Source organism: Leptonotus elevatus, chromosome 14 (genome assembly GCF_054856555.1).
Source record: "Leptonotus elevatus isolate MCC_2025b chromosome 14, RoL_Lele_1.0, whole genome shotgun sequence".
NCBI lineage: Eukaryota > Metazoa > Chordata > Actinopteri > Syngnathiformes > Syngnathidae > Leptonotus > Leptonotus elevatus.
In genome coordinates this window covers 8304785-8324104 of record NC_141252.1, presented here as the reverse complement: position 1 = coordinate 8324104, position 19320 = coordinate 8304785, and the positions used below count along the sequence as shown (strand labels likewise).

General features: G+C 41.2%; 2 protein-coding genes and 1 long non-coding RNA gene across 4 annotated transcripts in view; 1 reads left to right on the top strand and 2 right to left on the bottom strand.

Moving 5' to 3' along the window:
- Positions 1–16411, bottom strand: part of LOC147162841 (signal-induced proliferation-associated 1-like protein 1) — a 47238-nt gene extending 30827 nt beyond the window's left edge. Inside the window, exon 1 of one of the 2 annotated variants that reach the window (XM_086094025.1) lies at positions 16070–16411. The gene's annotated coding sequence lies outside the window, so the exon portion shown is untranslated. Of the gene's footprint in view, positions 1–14989; positions 15124–16069 lie in introns of those variants that run through there. The other variant, XM_086094026.1, reaches the window with a different exon arrangement.
- On the top strand, positions 529–7703 carry LOC147162842 (uncharacterized). Its single transcript, XR_015097007.1, has 4 exons — positions 529–544; positions 2014–2151; positions 5581–5640; positions 7407–7703. It is a non-coding gene; the product is annotated as an uncharacterized LOC147162842 (long non-coding RNA).
- Positions 16412–18101: 1690 nt separating the features above from the next.
- On the bottom strand, positions 18102–19272 carry gpx2 (glutathione peroxidase 2). The gene is made up of 2 exons (XM_086094029.1): positions 18830–19272; positions 18102–18455 (listed from the first exon to the last, which is right to left on the bottom strand). The coding sequence occupies exons 1-2, from the start codon at positions 19049–19051 to the stop codon at positions 18102–18104; spliced, it is 576 nt and encodes a 191-aa protein (XP_085950155.1). The 5' UTR covers positions 19052–19272.
- Positions 19273–19320: the final 48 nt, after the last annotated feature.

Genomic DNA, 19320 nt, shown 5'->3' with positions numbered 1-19320 from the left:
TTTTATCTCTAGCACAGCCGTACTCAATCTTTCCTCTGGTCTAATCCATAAAATACATCAACAGTTGTGTGGGAGAGACGGCGGAATGAAGCTTTTAAACATTGGAAAATAACATATGGGCTTGCCATTTCTAAACGTAAACAATGTCATTACCTGGGTGGTCAAGGAGGTTTTGCAATAAATGTCTAACTCAGAGACACTTGCTTAGAGAGAAAAAAAAGAGGAAATTACACCGCTTAGGTGGTCTGTTTGTCACAAAATGGACACTAACTGAGCTCTTTTTGAAAAAAAAAAAAAAAAAAAAATGGACACTAATGCCACTTTGACAGAATGGGTTTTCAATTTTACACTTTCAAAAAGGACTGAAATCTATGCCACGTTGAACGCATGCTAACAAACATGCTAACAACCAAAATGTTAGAGGACCTGTTCTCATTTTACATATTTGAGATGAGACTCAACAACAACAACAAGAAAATTGACCTCTGCAGTGAAGTGGAGTACCATATAACACTGCAGGGTCAACAGTACAAAGAGGAATAGGGTAAGCTAACATTAGCATGAGTGTTTTGTTTTGTCGTTCCTAGCCATCATTATTAAACGCTTCAATGACGATTCTACGGGTAGCTGCAAAAACTGGACCTCTTGCGGTAGTTAGACAAGGTAAAGTAGACACTGGAATATAATACTAAAGTATACACAATTTAGGCAGGCACAGGATACGCTAACATTAACAATGTAAGCTAACATTACTACATCTACTAACGGTAATTCTTTTGTCATTTCTAGCTGCATTTACTGTATATCCTCAGTGTCTTTGATGTGTTTTTTTTTTAAATTATTATTATTATTGTACTACTGCAAAAAGGTGACGACTATGGAGTATAAAATTGCAGTATGGAGAAACTAAGTCACAGCAGTAGTTTAAGCTAATGTTAGCATGTCATTTCTAGCCATGTATCATCAAATGTTACATTGAGGAAACTACTTGACCAATGAGAAATCAGCAGTGGTTCACGTCACTTACATGGTAGCTGCTCAGGACTCTCAGAACCCTTGCTGATTGGGTACTACAAATAGTACCTGCTAGCGTCCGCTTTTGTCAATAAAACTTCTTTAAACCAGGAAGTGTGTACGGGAACGCCCCCACTCGGAAATCCCATTTGTGAACTTCACCGGCCGACTACAATGTGACGTCAACTCTACAATGGCGACGCCTTTTGGAAACACAGACCTTGAATGCTAAAACATAATCTACTCGAGTATAAAGCTAAATAGCTTTCTTCATTTATAAATATTCAACATAAATACATGTAACACAACATACGTGACAGTAAGCCGCTATTTTTCTGCATGAAATTATACGGTGAACTACGGAACTGTATGGAAAGCTTATGAAATAATATAAAAACAATGAATGAAGCAAAATTGTGAGAAGGCAACTTTGCTGGAGGTCAAAATGTGTTTTTAGGACCCCCAAAAATAAATTCTTCACTATCCGCCATTTTGGTTCTTTACTTTTTTTCATTATTTTTTCAAAAAATGTTTTGAAAAATGTTGGTTCTTTACTTTCGCCTCGAACGCTTTCAGGTCGGAACTGGGAAAAGCCGAATGGCATAAATCGAATGCAGTGCATGCAGAAATTATACAATGACATCACCTCACAGTGCTTGCAAGGTATCCAATCAGATTGCTCAGACGCCGTCCCTGTTCTGCTTCTGGCCCCCAGGGGGTGATTTGCATGCTATCTGAAGATGATACGCTTGGGATGCATTATCAGTGTTAAGTCCTTTTTTTCTGATGTGGTTTAACTCAGCGGAAGCATTTCTCAACATTTTCATGCAATTTCTGAGGAAATTTTTTATTTATAGTTATAACATGTAAACCTATTATAAGATGTAATTAAGATCGCTTTAAACAAAAGGGTGGGAATAGGCATGAGCTACATTTATGCTTCTGGAGTGTCTTTTTGTGGAACTGTACTACCACGGTCGGCTTTGTTATGTGCAACAGGGGCTTGTCGTCTCACTAATGCAGTTGGCGGCTTGGAGGCGAACAGCGAGTGCAGAGAGAGGGGAAGTGCAGCCTGAAGCAGACCTCCACTTCCCCCCCCGCTACCTCGGCTCCCAACCGCCGCAGTTCGGCAGCCAGGTCACCTCATTAGAATTTTTTGCATTCTTCTCCTGGCGGCACTGCACTCCTTTTTCCTCCCTGAGCGCTCTTCATTATGCATGACCTCTAATCTCTGCCAAGATTTAATCTGATCAATAAAAATAAGTCAGGTAAAACTCCATATCAGATATAAAAGGTACTACTCTAATTTGGGCTTGTTTCCAAAAGATTAGTGGTTTAATTGTCCATTAAATTCGAACACCACTGTAAGTAATGTTGTACATGCACACACTTTAAATTAATTAAGAATAATCCGATTATAGCTTGCTGACTTTTATCCACGTTTTTGTTTTAGCGTTGATGCCCTCTTTATACTGAACGACGAGGCTCAACAAAAGCTCAACAGAGCTGCAATTGACGCTTTATTGACGCAATCAAAACGGGTACTGCTGCAGTGGGTACTAGGGGTGTGCCAAAAAAATCGATTCTGATAAGAATCGCGATTCTCATTTAGTACGAATCAGAATCGATTTTAAATGTCCCAAAATCAATTTTATTAAAAATATTTTATACTGTCTTCCCTTTGTTGGTGTGTGCTTTTATTGGGAGCGCTGTTCAGGTTGTACCTGATTTGGCCGCTTAGGGGCAGTGTGGTTCCACGCGGTCTGATACACTGTTAAGTGGTAGCCACATAGAAGGAAAAAGTCACGATCAAGTTAGTCCAATAAAAGTTGTTTTTCTTGCAGCGTGGAGTCATTCTTTTGAGTGATAAAAGTGTCGCGAGTAGCGCACTAATTAGCATTAGCGAGTCAGACTGACAGCCACATTTCAAAATGTCATTTAAGTGGTCATCAGTCCGCCCTCCAGTGGATAAAACTAGCAACAACAGTTAATTTGAGTAAAAACCGCATGTTGTGTTCTGTCCTCACGGGCCAGATTGGACCTCGATGGGCCGGTTTTGGCCCACTGGCTTTATGTTTGACACCATTTGTTTAAAGCATGTCACGCTGATGCCATTCGAGCGACATAATTCCTTGCTGGTTTCTCATTGGTTCATCGCATCATTGTGACATTTAAAGACATTATGCTGTTGTTGTGTGTTAGCTCTGTATGCTATAGTACAACCCCACTTTAACTATTTTGTGAATCATACTATAACTACTTGCCTAAAGTCTCCGATGCACTTTTCAGTCAATTCTTAAAATTCTGGGAGAACAGTGAAACACAAACATAATGCGTATACCTTACTTTTTGTGAGTAGCATATACTTACATAGTTGAAGTATGAGAAGAAAGAAGAATAAATATTCTGTGTACGTACTTCAACATTTTTCAACTTTCAAACACATGCAAAGCAGAGAATGCGGCGCAGTTCTGGAAGAGGGGCAAGAGGGGATATCAGCAGGGGTTCACATTGTTTAACCGTTGACTGTTCTCAGACTTGTTTTTATTGGCTTTCTCTCAATTTAGAATTGTTACCAGGAAAAAAAAATCAACAGTAAAAACTGTTGTGTGTTACGCATCTGTGTCTAACTATTGCGTGCATGTGTGAAACTGAAAACCACTCCGCTACCTCTGACTTCTGGTACTTTAAAAGCAGGTTAATTTGTCGTGGAGACAAAGGATTTACGTGTGCGAATGGCAGCGGGATAATAGAGCGTCATTAAGTTAAAAGCACTAAAACCACAAGTGGTGGCACTTTGCCCAAAACTGATGACAAAGCCCAGAGTTCACCCCGTCAACCAGCACTGTAACAACACTCCAGCCGTGAAGGCACTTGATTTCGCACTCAGATTAAATAGCTATTTGTACAACTGTACTATATGTTGCTCCAAATAACTTACTGGCTGCTATACTATTTCATTAAGTAAGAGAAACAGCTGTCCTAGAAGAATACATCATTAGGAGCAAACTATGTAATGAATGTCCTTGGTGACAAACAAGCCCCCTGAGACCCTCTAATGAGGCCAAACTATCTGAGGTGACATTCAAAATGTACATTTAATACAACCCCCACCCCCCCCTCCTTAGTGATGCCCTTCAGAGTAAACTAGCCGTGACAACCATTTCTAGTGAGGCACAGGGCCAAACACCTTCTGACTCCCTAGTAACCTGCTTACATCACAGGTGAGCTTTTGGGATTTCTATGCCAATGTTGTTTTGACCGGCTCTGTGGAATCATTTGGACTCTCTCGTTAGCTCTGCCAAAGACACAATGCTCTTGGCTTTGTTTGTTTGTGAGCCACTTTCTTCTTTCTTTCAACTGTTATTGATATTACAACCTGAATTTTTCCGAAAAGATGAGCACTGTTCTCACAGGATTGTTTTCATCAATCATTAGTGGCAATTAGGGGTGTGAATTGCCTAGTACCTGGCGATTCGATTCGTATCACGATTCATAGGTCATAGGATTCGATACCGATTAATCACAATACGAATCTATAAATTGATTATTGCGATTTTATTGAACTCAAATTTAGAAAATACTCATCAGTAAACTTGTACATGTACACTGTAAGATTTGTATGAAAATGTATTTATCTGAAAATTCAGGCTTAGAACTGAGCCGCTGCATTTAACAAACAGGTTGCAGTCTGTTTCATGTTTGAACAGCACTGAAATCAAATATTAAGGCTTAATGTTCCATTAATATAACATTCTTCTATGCTTAATGTGTAAATCCTAACCCTAAGTAAGACGTTTTGTTGAATATTCCCATAAAAAATTGATGTTTAAAAATCGATTTGGCCGCATATTGAATTGATTCGAGAAATGCGCGCTGTAATATCGCGATATATTGCCGAATCGATTTTTTCTAACACCCCAGTGGCAATCCATCCATTTTCTATCTGAACCTTTTCAGAGTGGAAGGGAGCTGGAGTCTATCCCAGCTGACTTCTAGCAGACTACGCCCTGGACTGGTCGCCAGTCAATCACAGGAGCACATACTCTAAAGACAGACATTCTCCATTTGTGCAGTGTATATAATGGACGTACCAATCCGCGTCCCCATTGGACACTCCTTCGTTTGCTCAAGTGTGTTTTAGGATGAAAATGTTTCAGCAAGAGTAGGATTAAAATAGCAGAGATGTGAGAGTAGAAGCAGGATAATTAACAGTGTTGACGCACGGTGGAGGGCTGGGGGAACTGGTTACTGCCTGAAATTCACAAGACGGGGGGCTGTGATGCAGCCAAAAAGGGGTGTGGGGGGGGGGGGGGGGTACACAACAGATATCTAAAACCAAACCAGTTTTGTTCAACACACATTTACGGCATTGCGAAAGCACAGTGGTAGGAAGAAAGTACAAGGAAGTACAAATACTCTTTTACTGTACTTGAGTAGATTTTTCAAGTATCGCTACTCTACTTGGCTACTTATTTATTTATTTATTCCGTTTGAAAACATGGATATGTGCATCTACTCCTTACTTTCTCAAAATTGGCTCATTACTTTTTTCAAACTCCGCAGATGATGGCACAGCGTAAAAAAAACAAACAGACGGCATCAACATGGAGGAAACGGGAGCGGGTAAGTTTTCTTTTGTTTTTACACTACAACTGAAACAAACGACTTATACTAAAAGTACGAAGTGTGAGCAATTTTGTCACCACTGTGAACGCGACTGCTAACACTTGCTGTGAATATATATAGGCAAGCTCGAGAAGAGATACACAATGAGGTCATACACCAACCAATCAAAACGTCAATCATGATTGTACAAACACCGGCGCCAAACATTTTCCTCTCATAGCATGTCCTGCAGCATGTAAATATGCGGCGGTCATATACCAAGCGCCACCGTGCACGTGTAGCGAGCCCACCAGTGAGTGGGCTTGAGTCGCTGTTGCTTCCTGATTGGCCCAGTGTTCCACAGGCAGTCAATGATGTGGCCCAGTGACATCACCAAATTATTCAGGAAACCGATCAATGTAACAAACAAGCGTGCATGATGACACACATCAATACAATCATGTGGTCATTATACAAGATAATCAATACAAATCCCTGCGGGTGAGCATTTATCCTACTGCTGAAATGTAGTAGGAGCCGTCGACCCCTGCCAGGACAGAGCAAGCGCAACACCTCAGGGCCCCCCAGGCCACGGCAGTGCCAAGGGACAAGCCCCGGGCCCCAGGAGCGCCCCCCACCCCAACACGGCCCGCACGGGGCACGGCAGGTCCACAGCCCCCGCTCCCCCCACGACCCCCCGCCCCCCATCCGCCCAAGTCCAACCGCCCCCAAACCCCCAGACAACCCCCCCACCCCCAACCAAGCCGCTGCCCCCCCGACCCCACCCCCACCAACTGCCAGCCCCCGACCCCCAAACCTTCAATGATTCATTTTTTTGTATATAAAAATGTCACGGATCTCACGTTCACGTTCTTCGCCATTCTACAAAAGGAGTCATCCACTGCTATGAGTTGCCACCGTTTGTTTCAGCCACTGAGTGGGAACAATTGTCAGTGTGGCATTCTCAAGAAGGAGTCATGTCTCGCACGCAACACATTTTCTGTACAAGGCCCTCAGACGAAGAAGTTTAAGATTGTATTTCATCCAGATTGAAGCAAATGTTCCACTTTTATTGTATTACTAACAAAAAAAGCCAAAACGATTTGATACGCAAGTCCAAGCAAGTGCAATTATGAAAAGAGGACAGGGTCGGAGGTCAGCTAGCTCTTCAGCGTACAACTGTTTCTGAACAGTAGGGGGTAGTTGACGTTGACTTAACACATTCTCACAGCAGAGGTGTCAATGCGACAAAAGGTTGTGATGTTTAGAAGTCATCTCTTACCCCGAGCTTCACATCCTCTGCCCGATTACACATGGAGGAAACAAACAAAACATTAAACAAGGATAGTATATGAATTTTTTTTTTTTTTTAAGAAAAACTGACTGTAACTAGTTGGTCGTGGAATGTCTTATTTTCTCTTGTATATTCAGTATTGTTTTTTAACTAATTAAAAATTTATTGAATCCAAATTTCAATTAGGATACTCAAATACTTAAATATTCGATCACTGCAGCCCTATAGATGCCCCGCTATCAATATTGTTTGCAAAATATCCTGATAACATCGCATAGTCTGTTGGTCTGAGTTTACTATCTCTCGACTTGAGTGAGGGAATGAACCAAAACAAAAACAAAGTTCCTGGCATATCTCCGATTTTGCTGCTCTTGCGCAATCCAACATTAGTAGGCTTTGTATGTGTGTGTTTAATGAAAGCAGAAAATAGTGCAAACGCTGCATCCCTGGATTGCTGCTTTAAATGTCACGCGGGCTTGTGTTGGAACAGGATCGTGCCCGCGATAAACCGCAGCAGCGCAGCTTGGATGTGCCAGTGAAGAGCAGAGCGCTGAAGGCCAGTAGCAGGCATCGCCGCTGTGGACTTTCTCCAGCGCGGAATGTCGTTTAGCGGAGTGCCGCAGTTGCCCAACACTTGCTGACTCTGTGGCCTGTCCTAACAGGAGTGGAAATGCAATAAGGCGGGCACGTGCCAATTTCAGTGACTACCCGTAGTACTGTCAGGTGTAGGCTGTTTTTGTCCTCGTCAAGATGTCGCTCGTTAGAAAAAGATCCAATTAAGAGAGAATCACTGTCAGATAACAGAAGGATCTTTGGGTTGGGGGTTATGATGCCCTCCAAGGTGTGAGAGGCAACACGATGGCAAACATATATTTTAGAAGTGTTTTTATATTGTCGCTCACAATAGAAATAAAAGAAAGTTCAAAGTGATAGCAAATGTCTCGCGTCACAATCATTAAATTTTTGGTGAAACCTATGCCCAGCTGTTTGCTGAAAAAGCTTATATATTAGGCGTGTCAAGCGATTAAAAATGTTATTCATAATTAATTGTATGACTTCAATAGTGAACTCACGATTAATCGCACATTTTATATCTGTTCTAAATGTACAATAAAATATTTGTCATACTCTTGTTAACATAAAAGTGTGGGGAGGGAATGTTAAACTAATACAAATATGGCTGCATCTTTTAGTCATTGATCCTCTAATTTCATAAAATTCAGAGTTAAAGTTAAAAAAAGAAAACGATTGTGATATTGATTTGTGTTGGTCATTTTTCTGCCACTAGATGGCATAATTGCATTTGTAAGACGGTGACAACTCAGTTCTCTTTTCATATTAAGAGCTATCAAATCTTTAACATGAAGTAACTTATGAAATCCTGCACATTTTTAAAATTGCAAAAATACAACTTGACCCCAGTCTCCACAAATATATGTGTTATTATTAAAAGGGACAGCAACGTGAAAAATCTACTTTTTGGAGCTGTTAGCCATGTTAAGATGCTAATTCCTGACCAAAAACATCACCGAAGTGGTGTTTTCCTCCGTTCGCCCCTCTAAGAGAAATTCTAATACAGAGTCTATACACCATTAAAAAGCATTACGGCTGAAGCTTCATTTATCTACGTGATCAAATTGGTTTTACGGGCTTTTTACCCTGATTGCGGCGCAATTGTTGATCAATGGGCGGATCGCTTTTGATTGCTGGGAACGCCAAAGGGCGCACGGAGCATCTTACGCTACAGTAGATGCGATTTCATTGTCTGGAGAGGCTGTCACCATGGCCTGGCAGCTTCATGACCTTTGTCAAACGACCTAATCAAACCATCACAAGCTCCTCCGCTTTCGCAACGTCCGCCATGTCACAACCTGCCCGGGAAGACCTGACATGTCAGAGAACAAAACAACACTTTGTTCCTGAAGAAGTTCCCTAGTAGAACAGACTTTCAAAAACATTTTGTCAGTGTCTTTTATTTATTTATTTTATTTTGAAGGATTATTTTGTTTTTTTACTTCCTAGGTGTCTGGCATGCCTTTGTTCAAATACGAATAGGTTAAAAAATTACAGTCCTCTTTACGCGCACCACCTGCAGTGCTCTCAGGCTGTAAATGAATAGCACTTGCGCAAAACCACCAGTGGCAAATATAACCATGAGGAATAAAAAAAAATAATTAAAAAACGTTGTGCATCTCGAATGAGAGATCAACATTTTTGTACGTCAGGTACGGGTGAAGTTGATCATTTAATTTATTTTCAAGCACTAATATCTTTCAATCATATTGTGGTAGGCTAGGGATACTTTGGTTTATTTTTCAATGCGTTGACTTGTCCAAGACCACGATGGCAACACTTCGATGACATCATCCTTGCGCCATCACTCAACCGATCAACCAACTCTTAATGAATCCAAAACAAAAATGAACAGAAAGAATAGCTCATAGTGGAGCAGTCAGAAAAATACGTTTTGCTGCTGGCGTATATCAATATTGTAGAGACACCGCCATATTATCCGTCTGAACCGTACACACACCTGCCTGACACGAACTAATAACTAACACCACAACCGCACAGACAAGCAAACAACACACAATGCTGCTGAATCCTAGTAGCAAAACAGCCGAGGGCAGCTTGCACTTCATTAGCATTCAGGGCAAGTATCGTATCAACACAGACATGGCAACAGCAAAGTGCCAATTGTGTGCAAGACACATTTGCAAGCGCTCGAATCCCGGAGGAGGCGAACGGTCTAGGTCTGCGTCTCGCGTGTTCGCCCGCGCGCCACGCTTCGCACACAGCGCCCAACTTTCTGTTGTGTTAGCGCGTATCCAGGAACACATCAATGAAAGGTGCAGGAAACAGGCAGCCACAGAGGAAAGACTGTGGGAAAGCAGCCATGTTTGTTATGAACGGACCCTATCTGACCTGTGCACCTGGAACAACACGGCGAAAGACTTTATTTAGAGAGGTGTTTGGAATTTTTCTGCCTTTTTGTGATTTTTCTTCTTTTTTTATGTTGTCGTCTTCAAGAATGATTGGGAAAAACACAAGCTACAGGCATTCAAAAAATCTCAATATAATCTGAAAAACATACTGAGTTTTACAGTTGTTCTCCTTAGCTATATTAGCATCGTTTGCCGTTTTGTTTCTCTTTCACTTGTTCAGTCCTGGATTATTTTATTTGAATTTAGCTTGCAGCAAAACTGTCCTTTTTTACTACTCAGCGCTAGTTATGCATTAATACGATGGAAATTACTGTATTTTGTGTGCAAGAAAGTTATACTTCAATTGTGCACAGTTATTTTACTAAATGAGTCTACTTTTACACAAGTACCCATACTTCCTACTTGACTCATTTAGCAGTAAGAAGCTAATATTTTGTCCACAATTAATGTGAAAACTTCATAATTCTTCATGTACAATTAATGCCGTTAAAAACAAATGTCGCCACTTGCTGTCGAAGAAGACGACCTCACGCGGGTTACCGACCAATCATGGCTCCCCTGTTTTCAGGGTTTGGTCATGTGGCATTAGCAAACTGAGCAATGATTGGTCGTTACCCGTTTCCAATGCATGATGTCATCTTCAGTCGGCAGCAACTGGTAAAATGTGTTTTTAAAAAGGTATTAGTTGTACATAATGAAGTTTTAAAGACAAAATTGTATCTTCTTACTGCTGAAAATGGTTAAATGAGTCAAGTATCCCTTTAGGTATAGTGTGCCAGGACTTGTTTGTATATATTTGTTGCCGTACTGTTTGTGTTTAAATATCGAATGCTTAGAGTTACCATTGATGCTAACTGTTAGCCCTATGGCATTTTGCATTGTGTGTTAGCATTAAGTTAGCTGACTTACCCAAGTTATGGTTGCTCTAAATGCCCAGCAGAGTGAAAATAATCAGCTTGAAGCCTCCTTTTTTTTTTTTTTAAGATGTATTCACTATCTGCCAAACTTCTGCTGGTTTTGATGCGAGTTGAGTTCCTTGCCACCAACTTTTTTGCTAACATCACGATTGTTTTCTCGCAAGTCAAAGTAACAGGCCAAGCGACTGCTCATATCTCAAAAAACGGAGGTCCCCCATTAGTTCGACCGCTCCTTTAAAATAGAGCGACGTCCACCTGAGACAGTTTGAAAGGTAATCAGAGTTGAGGAAAGGAAGCCTTTGAATTACACTGCTCTCCTTCTTTCCTTTCAGCATTAAGAGCAGAGCAGGAAGTCAAAGGGTGGAAATGGATGCAAGGCAGAGGATGTGGAATTGGGAACACAACCTGGGGCCTGAATGTACTCAGTGGCAACTTAGTGTAGTGTTTGTACAGGCAGCCATGTGCCAGCATTCCTGCGATACTACACGGCAACATCACATGTCGCACCTGAACGCGACTACCGAGTAGGAATGAAGACGAGCTGAACCAACCTGTCTATACATCGGGAGCTGCTTCAAGCTCAGTCATGAACAAGAACTCGCGCATTCCTGCCTCCTTCTCGGATTTCGGCCCACCGCAGGGACAACACAAAAACCTCTGTGGTTTCTTTCTTTCTCTTTTTTTTTTTTTTTTTTGCGGAATTATTTTCCACGGCGGCCCACATGGGCTCGGCATGAGACGCAGGCCTGCAACTCGGCTTCTGCGTGTTTGGATTCCCCTCAGAAGTGTGTGTAATGTGTTCCAGAGGGGGGAGAGCGTGCAGGCCAAAACGAGAGAGACAGTGTAGCAACTGGCAGACATGTCCAGACAATAACGAGCATGTCAGAAAATCGCTCGTGGCAGATTATCATCAGCATCCAAAACGCCAGATTTCACTCTGGAAAGTTGTTTTCTTCTTTGTGTTTGTCTCACTTTACATTCTTTTAAGTGGTTCTTTGCTCCGTCGGCTTCTTTCTCCAACTCCATCATCTATTTTCAGCAACTATGTGGTCTGATGGGAGCAGAAACCGAGGGGGGGGGGGGGGGGGGTGGGTTTACAATGTGGTTTCTGCATAATTGTGGCAGTTGGTTTAAAAGTTGGGAACGGGATGACAAGAACAAGTCAAGATGGGATTTTTCAACTTCAAAAAGGTTTCAAGACCACCAACAGAAGTTGAGGAAGCATATAACAACCCGTCGCTCCTGCAAAACACGCCGGGATTTGTTGCACATTTCTGCTGGATTCAACTTCCCGAATGTATGGCAGGTGGGGGGGGGGGGGAGTTCTTTGCCTGCTTTTATTTTGTGACAGTGCATGAAAAGGATGACATCATCACTATTGTAGCCCCACGGCCGCGCACTTTCAGCTCTGGGCTGGTGCGCGGATGACGCTTCCGACGAGGACAAAAGCGTGGCAAATCCGACCGTGAGGCAAGCAGGAAAGCCGCAGTCGCACCTCATTACGGTCAAAGCCATCAAAGCCTCTCTGTCACCAGATGAGCTCATCATGGAGTCATTTGGCTTTTTCACTGTCCGGCTGACTCATATTGGTCAGATGCTCATCGATGTCAGCATTTTATTTATCTGTTTTTTTCCCCCCGGGAGACGTTAGCAAGAGTCACACATCAAAACGCAAATGATACTGTGTGGTAATGACTTTTCGCGTGATTACACATTATAAGACCTTTTTATTTCTTTATATTTTCTTTCATTATATATTTTTAAACAATACCACACAATTTTTCTGTCTTAACTTATTCACTGCCATTGACGGCTATAGATGTCAAAAATTCATTTTAACTATTTTTATTAGTTTAACATTTTTTCCCACTTTTGTTAACAAGAGTTTGAAAACCTAGAATTGTTTTTATTGTATTAAAACAGATATATTGGGATTAATCGTGAGTTAACTAGTGAAGTCATGCGATTAATTACGAGTACAAATTGTAATCGCCTGATGCCCCAAATTTTTTTATAATCTTTTCTTAAAAAAAAAAAAAAGTAGTTCATTTATTTGTATTTTTCTTTTCTTAAAAAAGACTTTTATTAGACTCCTGCTCTTAATAACGACAACGGCAATCACAATGTAAAGAGTTAATTTAAACATTTTGGGATAGCCACTGAGGATAATTGCATCCCACACAATCCAGAGCGGCCACTTGTAACGAAGCACAAAGCTCCTCTTGTTGTTTGTTGCCTCGCAACTTTGCTCGAGCTATTCCGCCTCAAGAGACAATGGAAGCATCATCTTAATTTAGCAACTGGAACCTCCTTCTCCACATCGCAATATGAAACAAAACAACTCTTTGAACGCAAAGAGTCAAAATAGAAAGAGTCTCCGTCAGGAATTAGGTCTGGAACCGGAGCGTTTGTTTGGATGGAAACATGAGCGTTTATGGCCTTTTTCTGCCAATAAATGGATAACAACTCATCTTATGTGGCAACTGTTAATTATGGGATTGTGTTGGTATAACAAAAACATTGCAATGATCAAAAACAAAAAAATTTTGGTCATATTTGTTAAAACACTACAAACTTGAAAGTGGTACATTAGTAGAATGATCTGCAAATATATACACCAGACATCTCTGGCTCCATTTTGGACTGCTATCATGATTTCAAAGTAAGCATAGCACCTGAGGAAAATCAGCCAATCGGAGACAGAAGATCTGACTGACGATGTGTCAATCATTTTCCATGTCCTCTCATAGCGGCTTTGTCAAGTGGGCACATCCCCCGCTGCCTGCCGCTGACCTGCTACCTTGGGCTTCAGGAGCTTTGTTGAAAATATATGCCTCCAGAATATTTAAAAATATATAGTAATAAATAAAAAGCCCAACCAGGCATACAACTAGCAAACAGAAGCAGAACAAGGGACCTCATTCAGCTGAGGACTCAGAAGTGACAGAGTTAACAACATTTTTGCTAACTCTGTTGAGTTTATCACCTCTTTTGATTTTTTATTGATTTTACATTCCAAATAAAACCTAAACTAAAAATCAAAAATATTGATGTTTTTAGGCTCAGGTTAATACTTGATTAATTAGCTAATTAATTAAAAAATATAATAATAATAATTCACAAATAATTTGTGAATTACAGCATAATATTTAATAGTTTACAATACTTTGCCCTTTAGCATTTGTTTAACTTAACAGAGAGAAGATTTTTTTTTTTTAAATGGCTTCTTTTTTTTGTGTGCAGTTTTTTTTTTAAACCTTTTAGTTTTTCGATTAATCAGCCTGGCCCCTTTACCAAAAACTCAAACTTCCAACCGATAACATTTAGAGCTAAAGTAACAATTCATTACAATAATTCATGCTACCACTGTAGCATCTTTTGGCTAACCCCAGGTTGTGGTAGTGAAGTGAGGATACATTCAATACCCACTTTTAAAACTGCCACCGCCCCCTTCAAGTGTGTGCTGCGCTGCCGTCTCAAGTAACACAGTGAACTGATTTTAGAAGCATATTTTTCCTGAAAATGTAGGTGAATGTATGACATTTCTCACACACGCAAAATGAAATAATTGTGTTGAGTCCAAAAGGTCCAATAAAAAAAATAAGTACATGAAGAATTTCCATAAAATGTTATTGAGCCCCAAATGTCTCACAGACTAAGGTCCTTCAAGCTATGAATCCATAAACTCAACACAACTTTAATTAACACCAAATCTGATACACTGCTCGACAACCATTGACAAAAAAAAAAAGTCTTATCAGTGGTGCGACTACTGGCTTTGCAGCAATTCTCCTTAACTCATTAATCATTTATCCAATTCCTATAAATCTTGGTGGATATCTGCAAAACGGGAGCTAGCATGCCTCCCAAAGGCGCCACAAATGCCAGGCTACAGGTTAGCAACAGGTAAGCAAACCTGTTTGAAGTCTCCGCTGGAATTTTCCTGACACAATCTGTTTGGAGTCTTATTGATGTGATTGCGGACTAGTCTCAACATGATCTTAACAGCCGGAACAATGTTGTATTTTCCTAACCTTGACTGGCGAGTGGAGCACTGTGGTATATTAAAATAGAGCGTGCATACTTTCCTCTGCGGCGATACGCAGCAGATGCTTACGATTCCCCGAGAAGCTCAAATAGCAAGAACAAAAAAAAATGCCGTGTGAATGAACAGTTACAATTAAAGCAGACAAAGCAAAGATTAGACTCACAAGTGAAGATGACAGTAGAATAAATCATGCCGCTGTGGCTCAAGCTAAGCCTCCAAAGAATGCCAAAAATGCTTGATCCTTGTCCAGGACTGAACTTTAAAGTTGCCCCCCACCCCTCCTCGCTTGACTGTCACAGACACTGTGATTCAAGCAGACGAGGGGAAATTGTTTTTTATTAGATGGCTGGGATGTTACGTAAGATAATAAAAAATAAAAAGAGGTGCTTTTAAGCATTGGGGGCCGGACAGGTTGTCACAGTGGCATGCTTGAAACTAAATAAACAAAAGCTCTTGTTTGCTATGTGATGCTGCTGTATTGCCTCATCTATGCAGCTCGATCAGACATGTGACCACTGCTTTGGCCTGCGTTCCTCATCAAGAAGGACCTTCTCACTCATAGCAGGACGATGATTAACACACATTAAAAGGGGGGAAAAAACGTTGACAAGGTTACGTAGCGTTCACAAATACAATCAAGCTGGCTTTGTTGCAAAATAACTCATTACATTACAGAACAAGTACCAAACTCAAGGCCTGGGGTCCAAACCCAGCTCACCAAATCAGTTTTTGTGGCCCACTAAATTTGGTGTCTATTCCATGGTCGTTTCTTCATTTTGGCAGAAAATGTGTACCAAAATTGCCATTTGTTGTTAAAATATCCTGCATTTTTAACTGTACTTCTTTTATGAACCTCGAGTTTGAAATAAACAATTACACGCTGGGACGATTTTGCTGTACGGAAAATACAGATGTTGTTGAAGTAGCATGGAAACTAACTAACAATCAACAGCCATGTAACGTTCACGGTACCACCTGTGAATGGTCTCCGGGAGCACCACTGGGGACAATGCGGATTTTTGACAGCAACAGTGACGGTCGAAGGGGTTGGGGTTTAGGGGTTTGAGGAGATTCGTTCCCTATCAAACCCCTCGATCCTCTAGATGTAAAAATTTAGGGGAACGCGGGTCGGGCTCCCACACTGACTCATCGCTGCACCTTCGCTTCGTCCTCCGCGGCGGCGGCGGCAGACGTGTACGTGAGTGCGACCACCAAAATGCACCAATTTCCCCCCCCCACTCACCTTCTCTGCTTTTCCGGGGGGCTTTTCTCTCTCCTTTTCCTCTTGTGGCTGAAGACACAATACGAAGCCTTTCCTTTTTGTTCAATTCGGCTCTCTCAAGTCCTTGACATGAAACAGCAACACGCGACCTCCCTCGTCCACCTCCTTTCGCTGTCTTTTTTTTTTTTTAACCTTCAAACGTGGCGGGCCTACTCGTCTCTTTTTTATTTTCTTTTTTTATCCCGGTCGAGGCGCAACTTGGAAGTTTGATAGAAAAAAAAAGTTGGTGTTTTGCCTCGCTGCGCTATGCAGCTGCTGCTGGAAGGATGAGATCATTCGCCTCTCTCTTGCCTATCGCCTGCCAACCGCCCAAGTCTCGCGAGAAGTGGCGCAAAGCGAAGCGTTCCCGTGGCAACAGGGGCTCACCTGTGGTGGCGAGGTTGACCGGAAGTTGTGACGTCTCCTGTTCCCTGTCTGCGGTCCTCTTTTAAATGATTGTTTCCTAACCTTTATTGAGTCAAGATTTTTCACAATAGTTAGTTTATATTTTGTTTCGACTTTGGTCTTTAAAGTTAGTTTAATAGTTTTAATTAGTTTGTAGTGCATGTTTGTTAGTTTTTATTTTATTTTTTAAAAATGTTTTGGGTTTTAAAATTAGTTTTACTTATATATATATAAAAAAAAAATTGAGTATTTGTTGAGTGCAACTACAATTATGACTATTGAGCTTCCATCTCCTGTACGTACGTACAGCAACACCAAAATAAACCCTGAAAGCTCATGTATGATATTTCTGCTTAGATTTACACATTAATTCCTCCCAAAATGTTGCTCTTGTATGTTTTCTTTTTAAACTTGTTACTATATTAGTATTTGTGAATATGTCGAGTCAGTTATGCCCGTCCAACTTCATGGATTATCTTCCCAAAAAAATGATGTAGCCTACATTAAATAAACCTCATGCATGGAGGGGGTGGGGGACAACATGTACATTTCACACAGGAAGTCGGGAGCAGTGACTCAAACCCAGAACCTCACAACTGTGAGGCCAACCACTTGGTTACAGTGTTTCCAATATCTATCATTATTTCTGAAAATGTGCATATGTATGTTTTGGAGGTTCTCAGTTGACCTATTTAGTGACCAGTGAATGTACTAATGTCGCAATGTACACAATATCACAATATAAATTTTAGACCATTGTCAAACAAGCTTTGGAGACGTTCAGGCAATCATTTTGTAAGGTATGTGTGCGGTGAATATTAATTTGTAGAAGCCTTGCACACATTTTAAATCAAGTATAGAGCACCATCTGCTGGGCAGAGGAAGGGAAACACATGATCGACAAGTATCTTGCAGGATGTCTTCCGTTTGCGACGGGAGAGACATTACGGTATTTTAAAATTACGAACGGCTCGTCAAAAATATATAACTTTTTGTTTTTTTAGGAGAGAACAGTCAGAATCTTACAAAGTAATTTTTGTCAAATAAAATCTGTCATTTTACTTGAATAAGAAAAAAACGTTTCTTTTTTTTAATTAATCTGAAAGAAAACATTAAAAGTCAGAAAAAAATCGCGCTGTCTTTTTTTAAAGAAAAGAATAGTTTAAGGAAAAAAACGAATGGTACTTGAATAGAGCTATAATTTTACAGGGATAATTTCCCACTTTGAGGTCACAAAGGATCAGGATCAGGCTTCCACAGACTTTGCTGGTGAGCTGATCATTTAAATCCGGTGTGTTGAAGGACGGAAACTTTTAAAACATGAAGGATACGGGGCCCTTGTGGACCAAAGTTGACTGAGTTTTTCATTTTATAAATTGTATTATTGTGACGTTACTAGATTTGTGTAGGCAAAAAAAAGAAGAAGACACATTCCAACTTCTGTGCAAACTCAAAGACTTTTTGTATTGAGAACATCAGGTTGAATTGACCAAAACGTTATACAACATAATTTAAGCACTTACAAAGCTTCAGATGATATCCCTGTTGAGTTTCATGATATCACCTTCATTAAATAAGGCTTAAACTTAGTGTTAAAAAGTCTGCATTCTCAAGTTTTGGTTAATTTTAACAATCGTTGAATATCAGGCTCTATGTCAATAGTGGGGAACTTCCTGCTGTATCTTTTAAACGGCTCCCCCTCAGGCGCTATGAGGAACTTCTCAAAGTTCCAAGATACGTCGGTCCTGCTGACGGGACTCCAAACCAGGAATTTGGGGTCTTGCATAAGGGAGTTGGGGTCGTCGTCGGGATAGGGGAGTTTCTCTTTGAGATAGGCAAAGACGGGATGTGCGTTTGCTCCGTTGACGTCGCACTTCTCAAAGACGGTGAAGTTGGGCTGGAAGCCGCCGCCGGGACGCACATGTTGGAGGGAATTTAGGATCTCACCGTTGCTACAATTCTCCTGGAAGCACAATCATATATTTGGGGGGGGGGGGGGGGGTTGTTAAGAAACCCTAAATTTAGCACAAGTGCGCCACACTTGAGACCTTTTAGAGAAAAACAAATGCGCACAATTATTATTTTTTCACTTTGGGGTGCACTCACTTTTGTTGCTAGCGGTTTAGACATTGGCTGTATTATGAGATGCAAGCTGTACACAGACTACTTTAAATCATTAGCGGAATTATTTTCTGTCCCATCACTATAAAAACTAGAAACATCTGCAAAACACGGAACCCGCAATGGAAGGTTTACTGTAACTTCTTTGCATTGAAATACATCATGGAGGGATTCATAAAGTCACATCACAGGACATCGCACTGCTGCTCAACTAACCTGATACCCAAATTGGTTACAGGGGAAGGCCAGGACCACCAGTCGATGGGGGTACTTGCCCTGGAGCTGCTTGAGCTGGCTGAAGTCCTGGCCGGTGGTGCCTCAGAGAGACGCCACGTTCTCGATCAACACCACCCGCCCGCGGTACACGTTGAAGTCCACCGGGTCGCCCTCCAGCGTGGTGGCCTTCAGGTCGTAGAAGGTCTTGGCGATGAACGTCATCCTTTGCAGCACGAGAGAGACTTTGCACTTGGAGGGAGGTCGGCGCTTCGGATAAGACCAGTCGGTGGTCACCTGACTCAATGGAAGAGCTGGGGTCAGATGACTGTGTGAGGAAACTGATCTCCACCAGAAATTCAATACTCTCTAATCAAAATGGTTTTAAAACACAATTTGAAGTTATTTGAATGATTTTTTTTGTTGTTGCAGGACGACAATAGTATGGATGCTCATTTTCAAAAGTGCAGAAAATGGAAATCATGCCAGCCATA